Source organism: Erpetoichthys calabaricus, chromosome 2 (assembly GCF_900747795.2).
Source record: "Erpetoichthys calabaricus chromosome 2, fErpCal1.3, whole genome shotgun sequence".
Lineage (NCBI taxonomy): Eukaryota > Metazoa > Chordata > Cladistia > Polypteriformes > Polypteridae > Erpetoichthys > Erpetoichthys calabaricus.
In genome coordinates this window covers 163,830,712-163,850,646 of record NC_041395.2, presented here as the reverse complement: position 1 = coordinate 163,850,646, position 19,935 = coordinate 163,830,712, and the positions used below count along the sequence as shown (strand labels likewise).

General features: G+C 37.5%; 1 protein-coding gene across 1 annotated transcript in view; it reads right to left on the bottom strand.

Annotated features, from left to right (window-relative positions):
* Positions 1 to 742: 742 nt before the first annotated feature.
* slc7a14b (solute carrier family 7 member 14b) overlaps positions 743 to 19,935 on the bottom strand; it is an 81,440-nt gene continuing 62,247 nt past the window's right edge. The window contains exons 6-9 of the mRNA XM_028794722.2: positions 17,237 to 17,383; positions 14,172 to 14,380; positions 12,174 to 13,051; positions 743 to 2,121 (exon numbers count right to left, since the gene is read on the bottom strand). Coding sequence (XP_028650555.1) covers positions 1,781 to 2,121; positions 12,174 to 13,051; positions 14,172 to 14,380; positions 17,237 to 17,383 — 1,575 coding nt within the window. The 3' untranslated portion in view covers positions 743 to 1,780. The remainder of the gene's footprint in view (positions 2,122 to 12,173; positions 13,052 to 14,171; positions 14,381 to 17,236; positions 17,384 to 19,935) is intronic.

The window sequence follows — 19,935 nt, the reverse complement described above, 5'->3', positions numbered from 1 at the left end:
TTGAATCGAAAGGAATCGCTAGCTGCAGTATGCATGCGTGAGCCCAAGACTTGTCGAGGGGTTTGTTTGAACCATAATGATTCAGAAATATGTGTGGAAGTGAATGTGTAATTGTTTCCCACATAAAGCTGTGCATGCTTTCACTGACTGAAGGTCAATCTGTCCTGTTGATAAATCTTGAGGGATTTATGAAACAGCAGCATTTCAGCTCAGTTCAGGTCAGGTTGGGGAGCATGCACTGGTCAAGTGTGTTGCTACACCCACCACAAGACAAAATAGCTTGGGATTCCATTTGGCAAGGTGCAGACATGCACTCCAGTCCCAGCCCCTGGACCTGACCATCTATCTGTTGCAACCACGTGGGCATCCTCTTGGCCTAGTCCTGCTACTCGGGTCCTCAACATTGAGGGTCCTGTGATCCGGATCACCCTCGGGGAAATGTTTCAAGTTTATCATAACCACTTTAAAAAAACAATGAAGGTAATTGTGTACCTATTTTTCTATGAGGTTACCACCATTCCTGTGCCTTTATAAATAGAATTTGATATATTATTTTTAAGTATTTATATATTTAAATGGCTTCTATAAAAAGCCAAATGTCCCCCAGGGCACAAATAAAGATCTATAAATTATACTATCTAAGTAGCTATATATGCATAGCACCATCTGAATTTAAGGAATTTCATGGGGAAACATTTGTGCTTCAAGATTATCTGTTTCATGAAGCACTCTCAGTAGATGAGGTCATCTTATCTATATTTTGGATAACTGGCATTGCCCCATTTCCTACTGCTCTTGCATACAGTGGCCTACAAAATTGGATCTTGAGTGGGAATAAAGCAGAAAAGATGGAGAAGCTTTACTGAATAGACTCATATTTTTGAATTTCATTAAAGCGGTGCAAATTTTAGAATTAATAAATGTATTGGCTACATTAGTGTGGATTATTTGAACTGCAGCAGCTGTGAAAAATTACAATGAAAGTGCAGGATGTACAGGTTCTTCAAAGTGGTGAAGTCACCTAGAAAAACATCTCAACTTCTTCTCCTTATTTTCCTATAAGTATTACAAGATCAAAATGCTTGCTCTATTTTTTTTTTTTGAAGGCCTGTTGGCTCCAACAAAGCTGTATAACTTTCGACAATCTCTAACTGCACCGAATAATAATATCTGCTCTCAGGAACCCCACTCCTGCTGAGAGTCAGGCGTAATTCCTACAAGGCTGTCCTCTGGGCTTTTTTACACTGAACTTTGAAATGGTGTTTACTTGGTGAGGATACAATGAGTTGTGGAGTCAACACAACTGGTATTTAATGTAATGTGTACATTTTTTAAATACTTAAGGGGTTATTAAGTCTGATTTTGCCAGATTTCCCCAGTGGTAAAATAAAAAACATTTGACTGATGCTGAGCTACCACAATCAAACTTTTCCTTAATATGGGGATAGTGGCACAAGGGGTCAAAGAGATGTTAAGGCAAGATGTTCATTTAGATATCTGTGAACATTATCAAAATAATTTGTAGAGCTGCTGTGGCCAAAAAAAAGTCCAAATACAAATGAAATTAGCACTAAACCAACACACACACACACACACACTACATTAAGAAAGCATAGTTTGATCAAGGCATAAGGTGGTGGGAATTTATCAGAATGTCTTCAGCTGCCAAAGCAAAAAAAACAAAAAAAAAAAAACAAAAACAAAAGAAAGAAAATAAATAAAGAAAAAACATTCCATCCAAGGGTTCATTAAACACTAATAAATACATTCAGATACATTCTTACTCAGGCGAGTAATCTAACTCATCATTTGCTATGAGAGCTTCGGAATCACGACTCGATTTCCCTTTGCTTTTGGATTTACTGCTGTGCGAGGTCCTGTTGTTGTCTGCACTCATTGGCATGCCATGCTGCTGATAGTGATAAGCTTTGCCCTCTGGTGGGCCCCAGTCCTGGTACTGTCCATCTCCTTCTTCTGGATAGGAGAATCCATCATCTACAGTGAAGCTGTCATCCACATCTGCATCGTATCGCTGATATGTGCTCTGGTGGAGAATTTCTTCTCTGGCAGTAATCTCCAGTGTGCTGTTCCACATGCCATAGCCGAAGTAAATGAGCACACCTGTAGGCAAAATAAAGTGTGAGTTATTGTTGAAAAGGCATTTCTAAACTCTGGTTGTATGTAACATATTAATTGACACAAGGGAACTCCTGAAGGTTTTCTTTTTACTTCATATTAAATAAATACCATGTGTTGGTTGTGTAATAAGTTGAAAGCTGTCCTAGATGTGCACTTGCCCAAAGGTAACCCAATGGCATCAAGCATGATATTCCAGCAGAAAACCCTCGCTGACAATCTTTAGATATTCTGCCTATTTAACAACTTCATGGCTCCTCATTCAGAAGCTACATTTGTTCAAAATGGACATTACAAAAATTGGCATTACTCCTCTCTGGTAAACCAACAGGGTGAAAGTATTTGAGACAGTATAAATGGCACAAAGGCATGACACACAACAATGTAAAAATCCATATTTTTTTCTGTTCTACAGGAAATATACACGTGGAATAGTTATAAGAAGCTAACAGTTTTTCGGTACGATATTGTGACCATCAAAATGAGCTTATCCAAAATAAAAGATGTGACATGCTGATTAAGACCCAAGTGTTAGAGATTTGTAAACGCTAACTGATAAACAGAAGGATGATCATAAGTAGGCAGGAGTCAGGAATGATCAGATGAACATTATAAGGGGCAAACCAAAACTTTGAATCAGAAGCAAGGAACAATCAAAAACCTGCAATTCTTTGAATTCAAGCATTTTTCTTTAGGGATTATGAAGAGTTTTTCCTTTATTTAAAATTCATATAAAAGGCAATGACAGCCTCTCATTCTAAAATAAGATCGTGCTCATTGCATCAATGTAACAAGGGAAAAAGTGTTGTGGACGCAGAACTTTGTTTATATTTTACTAATGTGAGAAACACTTCTAGTGCTCAGACGTGCATAATTTCTTTTAAAGTCCAGTCTATTATAGGACTTCAACCTGAGGTACTCTAGAATATCCTGTGGGTAATCACTTGGAATAATCAAAATGTATTTGCTCTTGGTGAATGTGTCGTAATGAGTGTACTAATGGTGCATTCACCAATCTCATTCCCAAACAGTTTCCCATTCACAGAAACAATTTGTGGTTTGGTTTTTAAGGTTAGCAATGAGACTTGTATGTCTGTTAATAACTTGGTATTGATAACATTTTCTGCAACTCTTAAATTAATGAAAGCTTAGATATCTAAAGTACACACCCCAACTTGGTTCAGCAATGAATTTTTAAACAGGTCTTTTTATTATTACCAACTAGTCCACAGATGATCTGTGTGTTATGCTCAAGTCTTGCCCCTAATTTAGGACAGGTTGCACTAAAATCTCCTGGTGGCCCACAATAAAAGTAACAGCCCTCTTTTGTTGCCTCTCACACTCATGAGGACGAATTGTATGAGATTCAAAGTTTTTGTAAGAATGTTGCTTTATTTCTCCTTTCAACAAAAGAGCTACCTTTGTCAATTCCGTAATGTTTTCTAAAGTAAATGATAATGAACAACTTAAATTGTCACAGTGGGCTTTTAAATCTTGTAGTTGTATACATAAGGTTTGAATGGCCGCACTAAGAGCTTCCATCTTGGGACCCATAATTAAATGACTCTAGTATTTTATTCTGCCAAAAGGTAGAAAATGGAAGGCCATGTGAAAAAATAAAGATGCAGGTTAGAAGATGAAATGAAAAGAAGTCCAAACCGTATAAACCAGTCCTAGTATTTCTCCAGTATTTTAAATGCTAACCAAAACTCATAGACAGAAACACTGTAGCTAGTTTGAAACCTGGAAGGCCTTAATCAAAAACACTTACAAACGGTACATAGTGTCTCCGAAAGAGGCTAACATGCAGGCCAGATTCTTAACTGGGCTGCCCAGATGACCCCCCCCCCAATACAACTACTCCCCAATACTTTCTACAGGCTAGGCCTAGCAGACCCTAAACAGAGAAAGCTGGAAAAACAATATAAATATCTGACCAAACTTGCAAGAGCCCCAAAAGAGGAGGGATGACAGAAAACCCTCAACATGTATAGATAGGGCAAACAAAGAGTCTTTATAAATAAAAGATTTACAAATCTTTATAAAAAATGCAAAAATATTATTTACAAAGAAAAAGAAGCTCAAAGAGCGCAAAAAAAAAAAAACATGCACAGGAAGTACTCCAAAAGGTAATCTACAGTAACCTATTCTCAATGCATTAATCAAAAGTCAAAATCTTTAAACAGACCACATGAAATGTTAAAAAGCAAGAAAATACAAAGATTAACAATAAACATAATGAGGAGAACTCACCAACACCACGAGCATATAATATACTGTATACAATACAGAATGTAGTAGAGAGTATATAGAATGCACCATGTTTCCCATCAGCCTTTACAGGACTGGGAGCAGCCCCTCAACATTGATAGACAGGTGGCTCCGCCTCTTGGAGAACCACCCACAAAACACAAGCAACAAGAAAGAATATACTCCCATACAAAGAAACTAAATATTAATCAAAGCTAACAATAACTACATATTTACACAAATAATACTTTAAAATTACAATATAAACATAAACAATAACATTTAAATGGTAAAACATGAACAAATAAGACAGAAAAAGCAATTTAAACATAAACCAGCAGAGGAACCCTGGCTGAAACATAACACCTAGCAATCTGTGACCACATTCATAGCCAGCACACACAAAATGGTGTTGCAGTAGATCCAAAACATCTAATAATTAATTTTATAAAAGTATAACCATTATTATTCACAGCAATAATCAAACATTCAAAATCCTTGAGTTATAAAAAGAAATAATGCATGAATGAGCTGTAAAAAAAATTTCTAATGCAAATAAAAAAAATGAACAAAGTTGTGCATTCACAACAATGGGAGTATGCCTTGAATCGGTGCAGTTCCCACAAGTAGAGTGACATCATTTAATGTAACAAAAGAACAGTACAACGAAAACAAATATTGGAACAAAACTAATTATAAACTAATAAACATGAAACAAATTAAAGAAAAAAAACACTGAAATAACTAGATCCTGACAAATGCTTAAACTAACTGTAGACAGGTAAGAAAAATTAATTTGGATAAACCTTGCCAAATGGTTGGAAGCAGAGGTACATGTCGCTATATGACAGTATTTTGGCCCCAGTTAAGATTCTCCACTGGGGCACCTTGAGTGTGGTATTTGCAAGTTCTTTCCTTGTTCCTGTATCTTCAATCCTGGATCTATGATTTATCCCACAGTCCAGAGATAAGCATGCTTGTGGATGAGTGACTGTAAATTGATCTGGTATGTGTATGTATGAATCCTACAATGGACATACATCCCATTCCAAGGTTCAGGCCAGTCTTAATTTCAGGGGCATCTATGATAGCTTCCTACTCTCCACATCATCACAGTAGTGAAAGTGGATTCACATATCACATATGGTTAGATGAATGATCCAATGGCATTCCTAAAATTTTCACCAACACTCAATTTTTATTATTTTCAGAAGACTCACAGAAGATTCCAAACTCTAAATTTTAGTCCACACCAACATGGCTAATTGTGGAAATACTACTAGTGTTTTCAGATCATTTTAGTACTAGGGTGTTGTACCGTGTTAGCCATTATGAATGTAGTGTGAAGTCAAGCAAAATGACACCTTTAATTGGCTAAAAAGATGAAAATATGCAAGCTTTCGAGGCAACTCAGGGCCCTTCTTCAGGTATGATGTAATGATTAATGATCTTGCCAATTGGGCCTGTGTGGTTTATTTGCCCTTTGTTTATGGAGCAAATACAAAGTAAATTGAAATGCCAAAAGAATGAGAAAAAAACAAAATTGACTTCTTTTTCTAAAAAGATGATGAAACACAGCTGTTTTTAAAGGTTACAAGCAAGTATTGGAAAATAAAGACTGGGGGTCCTGCTCTGATAAATAACATTGAAATATTTGGATGTTTCAAGGTACATTGCCCATCGTCTAATGCAAAGAAGTTAATTCTCCCATATCACAAACAAAATTCTCAGAACAAACAAGTCAGTGTCTGATCTCATGACAATTATATGCCAGTATTTTCGAAAAGCTCCATTGTCCCACCAATTTTGTGACACAAGATCCGACTTTTTTAGAGTTACATACTTTGGAGAGCATTTTTGAAATAATACAGTACATTTTTGGTGGTCAAAAATGGCATTTTAGTATGGCCAGAAAGTGAACACATATAAAAAAAGATAGGTTTCCAAATGTATTTGTGTTAGTGTGGAGTAGGTCCAGGACGTAAGTTGAAGTAAAATGATATATTCAGCATGTTCATGAAAGTGTACAAATTCAAAGTGAAATTTTGGATTAAAATGAAGAAGTATACAATGAAGCTGATGCTGCACTTATCTGTCATTTGATGTGGTCATAGTTTTGAAAAATCTCATATAAATCCAGCCATTTAAGTACTGAATCTACTTAATACAGTTTAGGGTAATAAGAGCCTAACAGTAGCATTGAGTACAAAGCTGGAACCAACTCTAGACTGACTGCCAACCTCATGAAGAGCCAATATGTAGTCACCAGTTTGCCTGATAAGCTTGTCTTTAGACAGGACCATCTTAACAGAATCATAGGCTGCCAGGCAGAGTAGCATGCTGAGGCCCTGGTTTTGATAGCAAAACAGAATCATACATAGGCATCAGAAACATCAGACAACTATCCTCAATGCCCATTGTGCCCATACATTAAGACAGCCCTGAGGACAATAGAATAAAGTACCTTCCAGACATAGGAATGGTAAGACAACTACATCCAGGCAGTGATGGACCACGATTCCAGTAATGATTTCTTGCCCATCACTGACATGTGAATTATATTTTAGTAAGACTTCTATGAATACCAGAGAGTGGCTGCTTAATAGCTAGATGTGATACGCAGTTAGATTAAACCTAATGCAGACATTACTGATAGCCACAGCATTGTAACTACTGTATTCTCACTTTGAAGAGAATACCAAAATTAGGCTGCTACACTGACCAATCGAGTCAACAATTTATATTGTGATTTTAAAAGGGGTTGAGTGGACTAGAAGAAGACTTTTGAAATGAATTGCCATTTCAGATGGGCAGCACTGTAGTGTAGCAATTAGCATTAGTACTTGAACCCTTATTTGATTCATTCTTGTGAGAATTTCTCATGGGTTTCCTACAGGGACAAGTTTCTTCTTACAATACAGCCAGGTTGATTGGTGAGTCTAACCTGGACCAGCACTCTGGATTCTGCCTCCTACATGTTCTGGCTATTATCACCTTTGCTTCCTTGGCTGAAATAAAATTGGTGTAGAAAATGGAAGGTCAAAAATTTCTTGAAAGCGAGGAATGAAAGTGAAACTCTGTCTGTATGATAGGGAAGCCCTTGCCGTAATGCAGAGAATGCAGGATTTTGCATCTCATATTCAATTTTTATCAGAAGCTGTGAGACAAATCCATTGAAGCAGGCTAATAGAGGAGTCGGAGATGGAATTCCACAAGCCATGTGCTTTGCATGGAGTCACCTTTTTTAAAAGACAGCTGTGATTCTTAACTAGAATTGAATTTATTCAGAAGGTGTAAAGGCAACTTAACTCACTGCATAAATAATGAAGACTAATGGGTATATTTGTTTTCCTACTTGATATCTGACAGCAGATATGTCATCTTTTCAATATCATCTGCATCATTATTTTATTTCCTTGTAAAATGAAATTTAAAAACTGTACTCACACTGATGTTTGTTTAATCCATGAGGACTTAATGCCACTGCACTTTCAAGAGATTTGAAATGCTTTCCTGGCTAACTGCATGCCTCTTAGCAGCTTCTTTGTCTCCCCTTATTGACACTTTGGCACCCAGAAGAGTGATACTGACGTCAGTCAGTAAATTTTACTTATAAAGATCTAACACTAACTCACCTTTTCAAAATCCAGGGTCTAAACCAGGAAATTGTTTCTTTTCACAGTAAGTTTTATGAAGGTAAGTTGATTTTTTTAAAATTTAGTGTTAAGAAAGGATTTCAGGCTCCAAAAGTGTAGGTGGCCATTATCATACATATGTGCTGGAGGCCTGTTTTCATTTTTTGGAGCAATAAAAATAAAATCATTTATTGCTGTCATATTTTACATGTGAATCTAGCTATCAGTGTGGTGCACTGGTTTAGGCTTTCGCCTTCAAACTCTGAATTGGTGGGTTGAGATCCCCCTACTGATACTGTGTGACCATGAGCACTATGGTAGCAATTGGAAAAACAAAAGAAATGCAACCGGTTGTATCTCAGATATTATAAGTCACCTTGGATAAAGGCATCTGCCAAATAAGTTAATAAAAGTATAATTTATTTTTATCATTTTTTTATATTTGCATTTTACCATGTTTACTGATGACTTAACCAGTTGTGCTATTTGGAAGAAAATTGCTAGGATGCAGGCGGGTTGTGCACATTACACTGATCTGCATGTGGTGTCACAGCAACCATCTTATTTAAGGATGAGGCACATGTACTAAGACATCATCTGAACTTTAAGTAAATTAATGACTTTTTGTTGAGTAAACACTAGTTTCTCAAACAATATAATTAAAGGAACAATTTAGGTCCTCAACTTTGGTGATCTAGTGACTTTTTAGTTTTGTTTTGTCCCTTGGTTGTTATGGTAATCAATGTTAGATGTACAGCTAGTTACATCACGGACACAAATGTAAAAAAGTCAGACCATCCGAGATTACAGATAAAAAACATTTTGGCGGTGGCACGCGTTATATGATTTATATTCTCTGCCTACTGCGATCAGGCAATTCAGTGCTTACACCTGATGTACTCATTAAGTTTATGTATGTATGTATGTATGTATGTATGTATGTATGTATGTATGTATGTATGTATGTATGTATGTATGTATGTATGTATGTATGTATGTATGTATGTATGTATCAATAAATTGATTGGATGTATTATCTGTCCTGTTTATTCTTATTTTTTTATATTTCTGTTGCTGTATGCATTTGAATTTTCTCATGGGATTAAAGAAATGTATCTAATCTAATCTACTAGATCCCTGGCTCTGATCTTTTGACTATGACTTCTGGTTCTGATTTTTGGCTTACATGAAAGATAGGAAAGACTCAATGTTCCAGCATAGCTTTTTACTGATGTTTTAAATTTTGGTCACACTTTAAAATTCTCTTGGTCTTACAATTTAGAGCAGCCACGGAAGATGGACCAGTGTAGCAAAGAAAGAGAGTACAGATGATCCCGGATAACTTCGTTTCAATAAGCATCCTGACAGCAATGAGTAATCCTCTGACATTAATGTCAATGGCAACAACTCATTACAAAATGAGAAAAGAGACATAGGGGCTACTGATATTTTAGGCAGATGGATACCAGAGAACACTTTTTAAGCACTTTATTTACTTAAACAGCTTAAAAGCTGATTGAGCTTACCCCTTACCATGATTTTGGTGTCCCATATCTTACCCAAACTCATTTTGAATAAAGACAGACATGCCTTTACAATCTAAGACCTCATCAGGGGCCTCATGTATAAATGGTGAATATGCACAAAAATGTTGCGTACGCCCATTTCCATGCTCACATCGCGATGTATAAAAACTAAACTTGGCATAAAGCCACGCACATTTTCACGGCAGCTAAATCCTTGGCATACGCTTTTGTTCCAGTGTTGTTTCTCTTTCTTTTTTAGATTCACATCCCTGACGCGGCTTTATCAAATACACTGAAATTAACCGCATATAATTTATTAGTTTAAGGCATCTGATTGTAATTAACCTGTAACAATAGTCCACGGAATGGCCACACTATTTCAAATACCATAGCTGCTTTAGCATTGTTCCTCTCAATGCACCACTCATAGTATTTATCCCACTGTATCTGAGTGTGGAATCACAGCTCTACAGCAGCTGATCAGAAAAAGAATTATAGGGATACAGCATCAAGCAAACGCTGCCTCAGCCATACTGCTCCCATACGGCAAATGCTTTAGAGCCTTTCCTGTAGGGACCTCGTGGTTCAGAAACAGTTTCATCCCAAGAACTATAAACGCACTCAATCAGTCCATCAAGTGCTCCTTATTCAACTGTTTTTATTTATAAGTACTATCTACTATCATCTCACTGTAAACTTGCACTACAGTTATAATATTGCACAACCTGAGCCACTTTATAAGGTGCATATTTACATATGATGACAATATCATTTTAAGATGAAATGCAGCAAAATATGTTTATTACATTATACAGATAAAATTTTAATATCATTTAAATAATCTATATTGTTAATAATTTAATATGTGTGGACACGGTGGACAGCAGTAGTGATGAGCTGGCGCCCCATTCAGGGATTGTTCCTGCCTCACGCTGTATGCTTGAAGGGGCTGGCGCGACACTGGATGGATAGATGGATAGAATAATTAAACATGTACTACAAAGATATTTCAATGTTCCTTAAAAGTTTTGAAGAATCTGCATTCTAAGCTTACAGATGGCTTGACATCTAATACAGAGCTGATTGTGTGGCAATTGGTTACTTGGAGAAAGAAAGGGAAGGACAGGAATTGGGGGTTAGTACGTTTGAAAGAGACAGTATTGCTTCAATAAATTATTTAATTGAAGGTTGTGCACGGCGCAGCAAGCATCTTGTGGGAGGCAGGAACAATCTCTGGACAGGGCGCCAGTTCGTCACTATCACTGCGTCATTGTGTTCCCATGTTTAATAACATGCTTTAATTCCTATCATCATGTAAATGATATAAAGTATACATCTCAGTATGTAAATTATTCAGAGAGCTGTAATATCACGAATGTAATGGATTCTGTGTCCTGTCGGAGAAAGAGAAAGCCTGTTTAAGAAGCACATAGTGATTCACACACATAGAGCACATAGAAGAATGCATACAATACAAAGCATTTAACATGCTACTTTAGTTACGATGGGATTTGAGAAACTAGTAAACTAACTGATTTTAAGATGAAGTTTATAATGTTCTACTTTAATGACAGAATAAACTACGTAATTAAAGTGGAAATTTCGAGATTAAAGTTGACATTTCGAGCTTTTTTCCCACAGTGTGCCTATTTTTTTTCTTTTCTCTGTACCCTAATAAGCTTCCATATGACACTCATATAGTGGGCTACGACTTGCCTTTTCATGGCAACTTTAATATCGGACAGCTTCTTTTTTATTTTGGCACTGTGCGACTTTGTGAACTTGAACTTTCGAGTTTCTCTGACACTATGTCACTCGATCAACTTCCTTTTATTGTTTATATCACTGTTTAAACCAACAAATAGTACGTTTTTCCTTGCCTCCACTTGGTATTCACTGAAATTCTTCTATTTTCCCCCATTCTTTTGCCATCGTCTTTTCACAGAATGCTGAGTTTAAGGGATATTTATATTGATTTGTATATTCAAAGAGGTGTAATTCTGGGAGGAGACGGGGCGGGACAACAGGAGAGCATGTGCGTTACTTTTCACGCTGACCAGGATTTATGTAGCGGAAGAACGTGGAAGCTGGCGTACACACAGATGTATGCATCTGCATTTTTTTGTGCGTACACACATTTCCAGTTTTGTCCATACGCCATGTTTTAGTGTGAATTCTACGCACGGCATTATGCATGAGGCCCCAGGTCTGTGTACCTTTTGCTTAGACATCTATTTTCTTCCTGCTGTTCCTCACATATACTCTGGGTAAATGGCAAGTTCACAGTTGGACTTATTAATTGTAACATATGGTAATGTTCCCTCATATTAAAAGTTTGCTTCACTCATATTGCCTCCACTGTAGTAATCCATTTAAAACTACAGTTTCTGTCATATTTCTATTTTATAAAGTACATCACCTGGAAAATGGCAGTGAGATCTACCAAATTTCCGATGTTTCAATTTTTACGAGGAATTAGAGCAGCAGTCAACCTCACTACAACCAAAACATCTTACTGTACTTCTATAGTTGCGTATACATGAATGCTGATGAATGGCTGGAAACATCATGATTTATAGATCTCTCAAATGAATCAACAAATGTAATATAAAAATCATTTACTTACCAACAAAACACCATACTGCAAAGCGGATCCAAGTGATGCTTGACAGTTTTAACATGAGATAAATGTTGACCAACATGGCAAAGGCTGGCACAAAAGGGACACATGGAGCCATATAGGGAAGCTTCTTGGGGTTCTCGGGTTGCTGCAGAATGACGAATATCAGTGCACATATCAGCAAAACCATAAGAACAACTAGGAGAATGGCCCACCAGCTGTTATCAGAAATGTAGTCAGCACAAAAAATGATGAAAGAGCAGAAAATGAAGAGCAGGATAAAAAGCAACAGGACACAAGTGGTGACGGTCCGCCCTGTGGTAGCAGTGGGGCGATCCATTTTTGAGGGGAGTCCAAGGCGTATCCTAAGAGTATAATAACGAGGACCTATAAGCTTCTTGAGTTTGATTAAATAGATATTCTCAGACTCATCTGCTTCAATACCTGATGTCATATCTACAGTTCCATAATTTGGGTGGCTGGCATTGTATGCGGTTTTGTCAGACTTGCCAATCAACATCTCATTGTCTCCAAGAGATGGTAGGTTTTTTGCCCCACAGGTGTTTGTTGGTGGACCACTGTATTCGTCTCCCTCACTCATGGGAGAGCATACCTCCTTTTCACATTCAGCTAGGATTCCCTCTTTCTTCTTAGTGTGTTCTTCTGAGAGGAACTTGACAAATCCATCAATATCGCTTTCAGGCTGGTAGCGCAAGAGCAAGACACACACAGAGACCAGTGTATATGCTAGAAGAGTACCAATAGACATCATCTCGATCAAGTCTCGGAGGCTTACAAGCAGGGAGAGCAGTGCAGCCAAGAAACCTGACACTACACATGCAACCGCAGGAGTTTCTGTGTAACTGCTCACATGTGAGAGGAACCTAGGAAAAGGGAAGAATTAAAGAAAGCAGACAGACACATTTATTTGGGATCTCCATACCTTCTGAAGGCGCATTCATTGTAGTTACCTTTTGGCACATCATCTGTACCTCCCACTTTTCTGTTAAAGTCTTTCCATGAAAACACTCCTGTTGAGTGTTCTGCTAAAACAAAATTTTAACACTATGGTATATTTGGCCATACAGTCTATTCACCTATGACTGGGCAGAGAAATGTAAGGGCAACAGCATCATCAGGTTTGTTGATGACACCACTGATGAGGACAAGGCTGCCTGGGCTGCTGCTGGGGGGGGGGGGGGGGTTGTGGGAAAAGAGCTTACTAAATGGTACCATGACAACAACCACTCCCTGAATGTCGACAAGACAAAGGAGCTCATTGTTGACTTCAGGAAGAACAAAGGCAATCATGCTCCACTTCAAATTAATGGCTCATCTCTCCATACAATTAGCAGCTTCAGGATCCCGGGTGTTCATGTCACTGACTCAGCACCATCTGAATTCTCAGAAAAGTTCCTTTTTCCTGAGAAGGCTCAATAGCTTTGAGGTAGCAACAAAAATGCTGGTAATCTTGTACAACTTCACCATTTAGAGCTTCCTGACCAGATGTATCATGGCGTTGTTTGGTAACCTGATTTGCTAGGATTGCAAGCGCCTCCAAAGAACTGCCTGTGCTGCTTCTAAAATCACTGGGGCTGACTTTCCACAACCTCATACAAACTACTTCGCCTTTTGACTTAGGGGGGCAGAATCCATCACCACTGATGACAATCATCCAGCTCATCCCCTGTTTTCACTCCTGCCTTCTGATAAATGCTACTGGAGCCTCACCACATGCTCTACCTGCTTCAGGAACAGTTTTTTTCCCTAGGCAATAAGGGCCCTGTACTGTACCCACCTGCTGGTTTATTTCTAAAAGTAATGTATCTACAGTACAGCCATTATCTTTGTATTCTTAGTTTTCCACATCTCCCCTGCAACTCTGGCACTTTTGCTATGTACCTGTAGAGTATGTGACAATAAAGATCTAATCCAATCTAATTTACATACATATTATACTGTTTTAAAATAATTAGCACAGAAGTCAGTGTGTCTAAATCCTACCTGAAAAGCAGGCCATCTCCAGCCATGGCATATATCACCCTGGGCATTGGAAAAAGGGACCCCAGTAAACTGACAGTGAGACCAGCAATGGAGCCAATGGCCACAATATACTTGGCAAACATGAGGCCATGGACTGCAAACATTTCCATAAGGGGTGACTCTGCATCAATGTCGTTGTAGCGCACCATGAGTGTCAATATCACACTAACCTGCACAAAGGAAAAAAGAAATAAATTGAGGAATTAGATTTACTAGTTAGTTGGATTGGACGTGGGAGTAAAGTGAAGTGAATTTATAAAATGGCTAGAAAACAGCATCATAGGCCTTGAGCCCAGAACCAAAAGGAAAAGGTAAGACTGTGAAAATCTTTTTACAGTTCAGACTATATGATTTGGGAAGGTCTGCAGCATTGCACATAGTCTATGAAAGAAAAACCTTAATTTGTGGTGAATTATTATTGATAATAACGCCTCTCTTCGCCTGTTTTTTGTGCCAAGTCACACTAGTTTTGATTTGGAAACTTTGTAGTCCTTCACTGTTGCATGTACAATACATTGTCCAGATGCAGTAACAACATTATATGCTTTTCAGATGCAAAATAAGATCAGCCTAAAATTTCTATTATATATTTTTTATAACTAAAGTATGGGAAGACAGCCTGAGTTGGAGTTGGGGGCATTGACTAAGCCTTATGGTTTGGGGATTAACACCCCAAGCAATACAACACACTGCTTGCACTGAAAATATTTTTTTTTTCTGTTTGCTAAAAAATTAAGTGTAATCTACCGTAGTGTCTTTACCTTGGGTAGAAATCTGAAATTCATGCCATGTTTCATGTCTTTGGAAGCTCCATGGTAAACTCAATATTAAAATGTAAGCTGAATGCCAAATAGATTTCATTCATTGGGAGAAAACGTGAGTTCACACATCAAAGCTTTAAAGTTAATCCTAGCACAGTGACCTACCAGAATTGTCTTACTGTTATGCTACTTAAATTGACATGTTATCTATGAAAGAGTAACATGGGCACAAAGTCTGTGGTGGTCAGTTTCCAGTGACGGCCCAAGGGTTCTTGCTGATTATTGGACAGGGAGGTGATGCCACTTTCTTCCTTGTGCCAGCTCAGGAAGAAGGGTATATGTTAGAACTAGAATGCCTTCAGACGGATTTGCACAATTCTAAGATGTGTAACAGATCACTCACTCACTCACTCATTAAAGGACAGACTTGTCATTTATGTGGAAATATGAAGGACAAATCATATAATTTAGAGTAACACTGAAAGTGCATAACAAAAACACATTAAGCAGCTGGCTGCACTCTGTATGCCTGCCAATGTTAATAACATGCATGTGTGTGGTCTAAAGCAGCCATTCATAATCATTCTAAAACCTCTTTGAATTGTTAAAAGTTCATTTTGTATTCATAATGACTCTAAGTATTCTTTAGTTTTCATAAGGAAATCTTATCTAGAATTCCAGGGATGTAAATTTGGAAGACAGCCTAGCTCCACTATGCTTTGATGTAATGCAGTAGTCTTATTATCCATGAGGTGGCAGAAAATAACCCATAAATCAAACATTAAATGAACATATGCTGGATACAATGTTGACTGCACTGTGTCCTTTATGTTTACATTTTTACTCATATTTTTTTTTTTTACTGAAAAGATGAAGCAACAAGAACAAAGCAGGAAACATTATGGATGAAGTGCCAGCAGTGTAAAATCACGTACACCAACAATCACTTATGCTAGCTAGTTTAGAAATGCCAGGCAACCTAACATTAAGCTGACGTATATTCAATCTATCTCTTATTGAACCTGCTTAAATCTGCCCAAAGTCACAGGAGCCGTAGTTTATCCTGACACAATCCAGAGTAAGGCAATGAGCAACACTGGATCAGATTCCAGTTCACTACAGTTCACTGGTAAAATTTAATAGACTTGATTTCAGCTAACTTTCCAGAGGGGAAAACTGGAGTTCTATAAAAATGCTAAGGATGCATTGGAAGAATCTGCAGACTGCACACAGATGTTTCCTTGGCTGGGATTGAAAGCTAAAATTCATGAGGCAGCAGCACTAACTACTGAACCACCCAGCCACCCCTCTGAATTTTCCCATTAAACTGTATAATTATAATATAACATAAAATATAATATAACAATTAGTCTCTGGACATAAATGTTTTATTCAGTTGAGAAAACCTAGAGACCTAGAGATCTGCTCTAGTTCATGTTAGATTTGTTCTGATAATGTTTAAAATGTTACATTCTTTATTTGATGAGACTGAAAAGCACTCACCCTGTTCAAGTTGCAAATTGCAATACTAACAAAGCATTTGGGTGAAAAAATGCTAACATTTGTGGAACATTCAAAGCAAGGAAAACAGGAGAAAGGCTTGGTGGACCTGTGAACATTAGTAATGATGATGCAAAAAGAACTGATATGGGTACTATGGTATTGCACAAGCCCTGGGGAGAGAAGAAAATAAATATTATATTCTCGGCTGCTTGTTTCATTCCAAGCAGAATATGAAAGGCACTCTGGGTGAAGACAAATTGCTCTTGCAGACAAATGTTAGGCGTCCATTTTCTAATGTACTTCTAAGAAGTTGAGTAGTGGCTTAGTTGGTTACTTTGTGTTCTTGGGATTGGGGTTTGAGTCCAGCATTTACCTTGGGCAGGCTGTGTGCCATACTGGTTAAGCTTTTGGAATTAGATCTTTGGAACTGAGATTGTGTGGACAAACCTAGTATTGACACTGTCTGACCTGCTCCAACTGGAAAAGTACAGTAAAAGAAATATAACCAATTGTATCTCAAATGTTTTAAATCCTCTGGGATGACTGCACCAGTCAAATAAGTAAGCAATAATAAAGTTGAACAATGATAAAATTTGAATAAAATATAAAAGGGCTATGAATACTGAGCTAAATGCAAGGCTTGGTGGAATGTTCGGACTGTTAAATATAAAGACAACAGAAAAGAAGAAAGTGTGCATACACTGTCACCTCCCCAGCTCACGTGCTTTGTAAATTTCGTCTTCATTAAAAGGTTTAACTTACCGAGACATATGCGGTCAGACAAGTCACAAGCGAGGCAGTGATGGCATAAGGAATGGAAGTGTTGGGGCTCTTTGCTTCTTCACCTGTGGTAGCAATGATGTCAAAGCCAATAAAAGCATAAAAGCAGGTAGCAGCACCCTGTAGAACCTAAAAAGCAGAAGAATATGCACTGTTGTGAACAACCTTTTATTGAAATTGTAATTTGGCTAGGAAGTGAGCTCACCATTTTGGTTGAGCACATTTCACAAATTGATGGATGGAGCATACAAAATGGGAGGAGGCATGTCAAGGTTAATGAAATGACAGTCCAGTGCCATCACTATCAGCAGATGTCATTATAGCTCACTAAACCTGCACAACTGCATAGTTAATATCATGAATGCATACAATTATCTATACACACTCTGTTCCTGTGGCTACTTGAAGTTCTCATACTTCACATTATCAGACCCACCAGTGGTATTTGAATTCCATGCCTTTTGGATCTCATTTGTCACAAAGCAGGAAATGTGGTTCCTCTAGGTACCCCCTAAGTATGTAGCTTTTTCTACAAGAATGACCTGCACATTAAATTGAAATCTCAGTGAGAGTGGTTGCCCAAAACAGTTATTGTAAGTAGTGAAGATCTGGTAGATAGCATTTTAGAGTGTTCCATCTAGGAACTGGCCCAATTCAAAATCAAAGAGGCCTTGTTAGTTAGAATGCCTAGGGCTATCCAAAAATTAAAGATGAACAGTTATTAAAACCAAGAAACACGAAGAAATGAATAAATCTCAAGTAAAAGCTATGTTTCCCCCTCTTTTACTTCCTCATTATTATGTATAAGTTCAAAGCTATGGGTATTTTATGTTTTATTGTGTTTTTTGTTCATTTTGAGTTATTATTTTTACAACTATATGTGATTTTAGTTGATTTCATAAGTGATTTTTGTAACTGTGTACTGTCACTTTAAATAAAGTTAATTTCTTGTTCTTTGTGAGTGGCGCCCTAGGAGGCAGGGCCACCCTGACTTTTCCACTCCTGAGGCCTCCCTCAGGCTGTTTAAATTGGGTTGGAAATCACTCACTTGTTGGAGTTCAGTTAGTGAGTATTACATTTTCTGTGTTGGGCTTTCTAGATGTTTGATTACTTCTTGCTATTGATTTAAGTATTCAGATTTTTGCATATCATATAGGCACTTGTATTTTAATGTTTTTGTTAAGTCTTTCATTTTTACAGATTTTTTACTTGCACTTCTACTACAAGGATTTTGTTATAATTTATTGATATTTATAGTTGTCCAGCCAGTTTTTGGCCTGTTCTGGTTGAAGCCAGCAGACAGCCTTAGGGGCCTAAATGGGTTAAGGTAATGCTGTGTCAGACAGACCAGTGAAGATCCTGGCCTGCTTGAGTAGCAGCCAGTGGAGGCATCACACCTGTCTTGCCTTGGAGGAAACTGCAATTCATGAAATTCATGTGCTGTAAGATATTGTGACCAAGTTAGAAACCGTCATGTCAAAGACCATAATGATAGGGATGAAGCTGTTACAGTCAGGTTTTTTTTCCCCCTGGGCTATATGTATTTACTGTTTTATTGTGTTTTGGGGTATTTTGTAATGATTATATTAATAACAGTAACAGTGCACTGCACAATAACGTGCAGTGGATACACTTGACTTGAGTATTTATAGTTTTCATACTCTTTCTCTGTACATTTAACATTTGTTTGCTCAGAGGTTGATGTGCTTGCTGCTTCCTGAGTAGCTCTTCTTTGTTCCACTCTAGCGGCCCACTTCTTCTCTTGTTTAGTCGGCATATTTCCGCGTTAAAACTGACTAAGTCAGTGTTTGTGTTGCAATTACTTAGTAGGTTTTCTTTAATCTTTCACTTAAGTCTTCAATCTGCCTCAATAATGATTTAAGATATGAAGAGGTAGGTAGGGGAAGTGATGGCAAAGGTGGTAGGAATGAGAACGGCACCCGTACACATGCACCACACGGCCGCCCTGCTAGCCGTTGATTCTACACTAAAATAAAATAAAAATAAAAAGAGAAATAACCTTGGAGGTCATTCATCACCCCAAAAGCGGATAGTAGATGTCACGTAGTATATGCGTATCAAATTTCAGGTCAATAGGTCAAACGGTTTTGCGAGCTACAGGTGATTTAAAATCATGGACAGATAAATGGACAGCCACGGTAGAGTATTATATATAAAAATGTTTATGTAATTTCTGTTATTTTGGTTTATTATTTAATAATTATATGTCTTTGAATGTGACACCATTCCCTGTACTTTCAGGGCAGAATCTGAGGAGGTATAGTCATGGTCTCTTGTTCCTCTTGCTACCTTTATAGTCAGTCAGAAAGAGAAAACCAGCAGAGGATCATTGAGTTTATGTAGGAACTCATGAGTATTATCTTTCGTGTTATTTTGTCTTATAATTTTTGAATGTATTACTTCTACTTTGGGATTCTGATTTACTGGACTATGTATTGAGACTTAGTCATCTTGGATTGCCTTTTAAAATATATCCTTTTTGCCTCATTTTTGGGTTTGTGCAATTTTTTAGTTTTCCTCTCATTTATGTAATAAACATCTTCATTTGTAAACATTCTTTGTGGACTTGTCTTATTAAGCTAGGGGTTCCTATTTCTCATAAGACATTTTTGTGTGTTTTGAATTTATAAAGCCAACTTCCCATTTTTAGGCCTATGTAG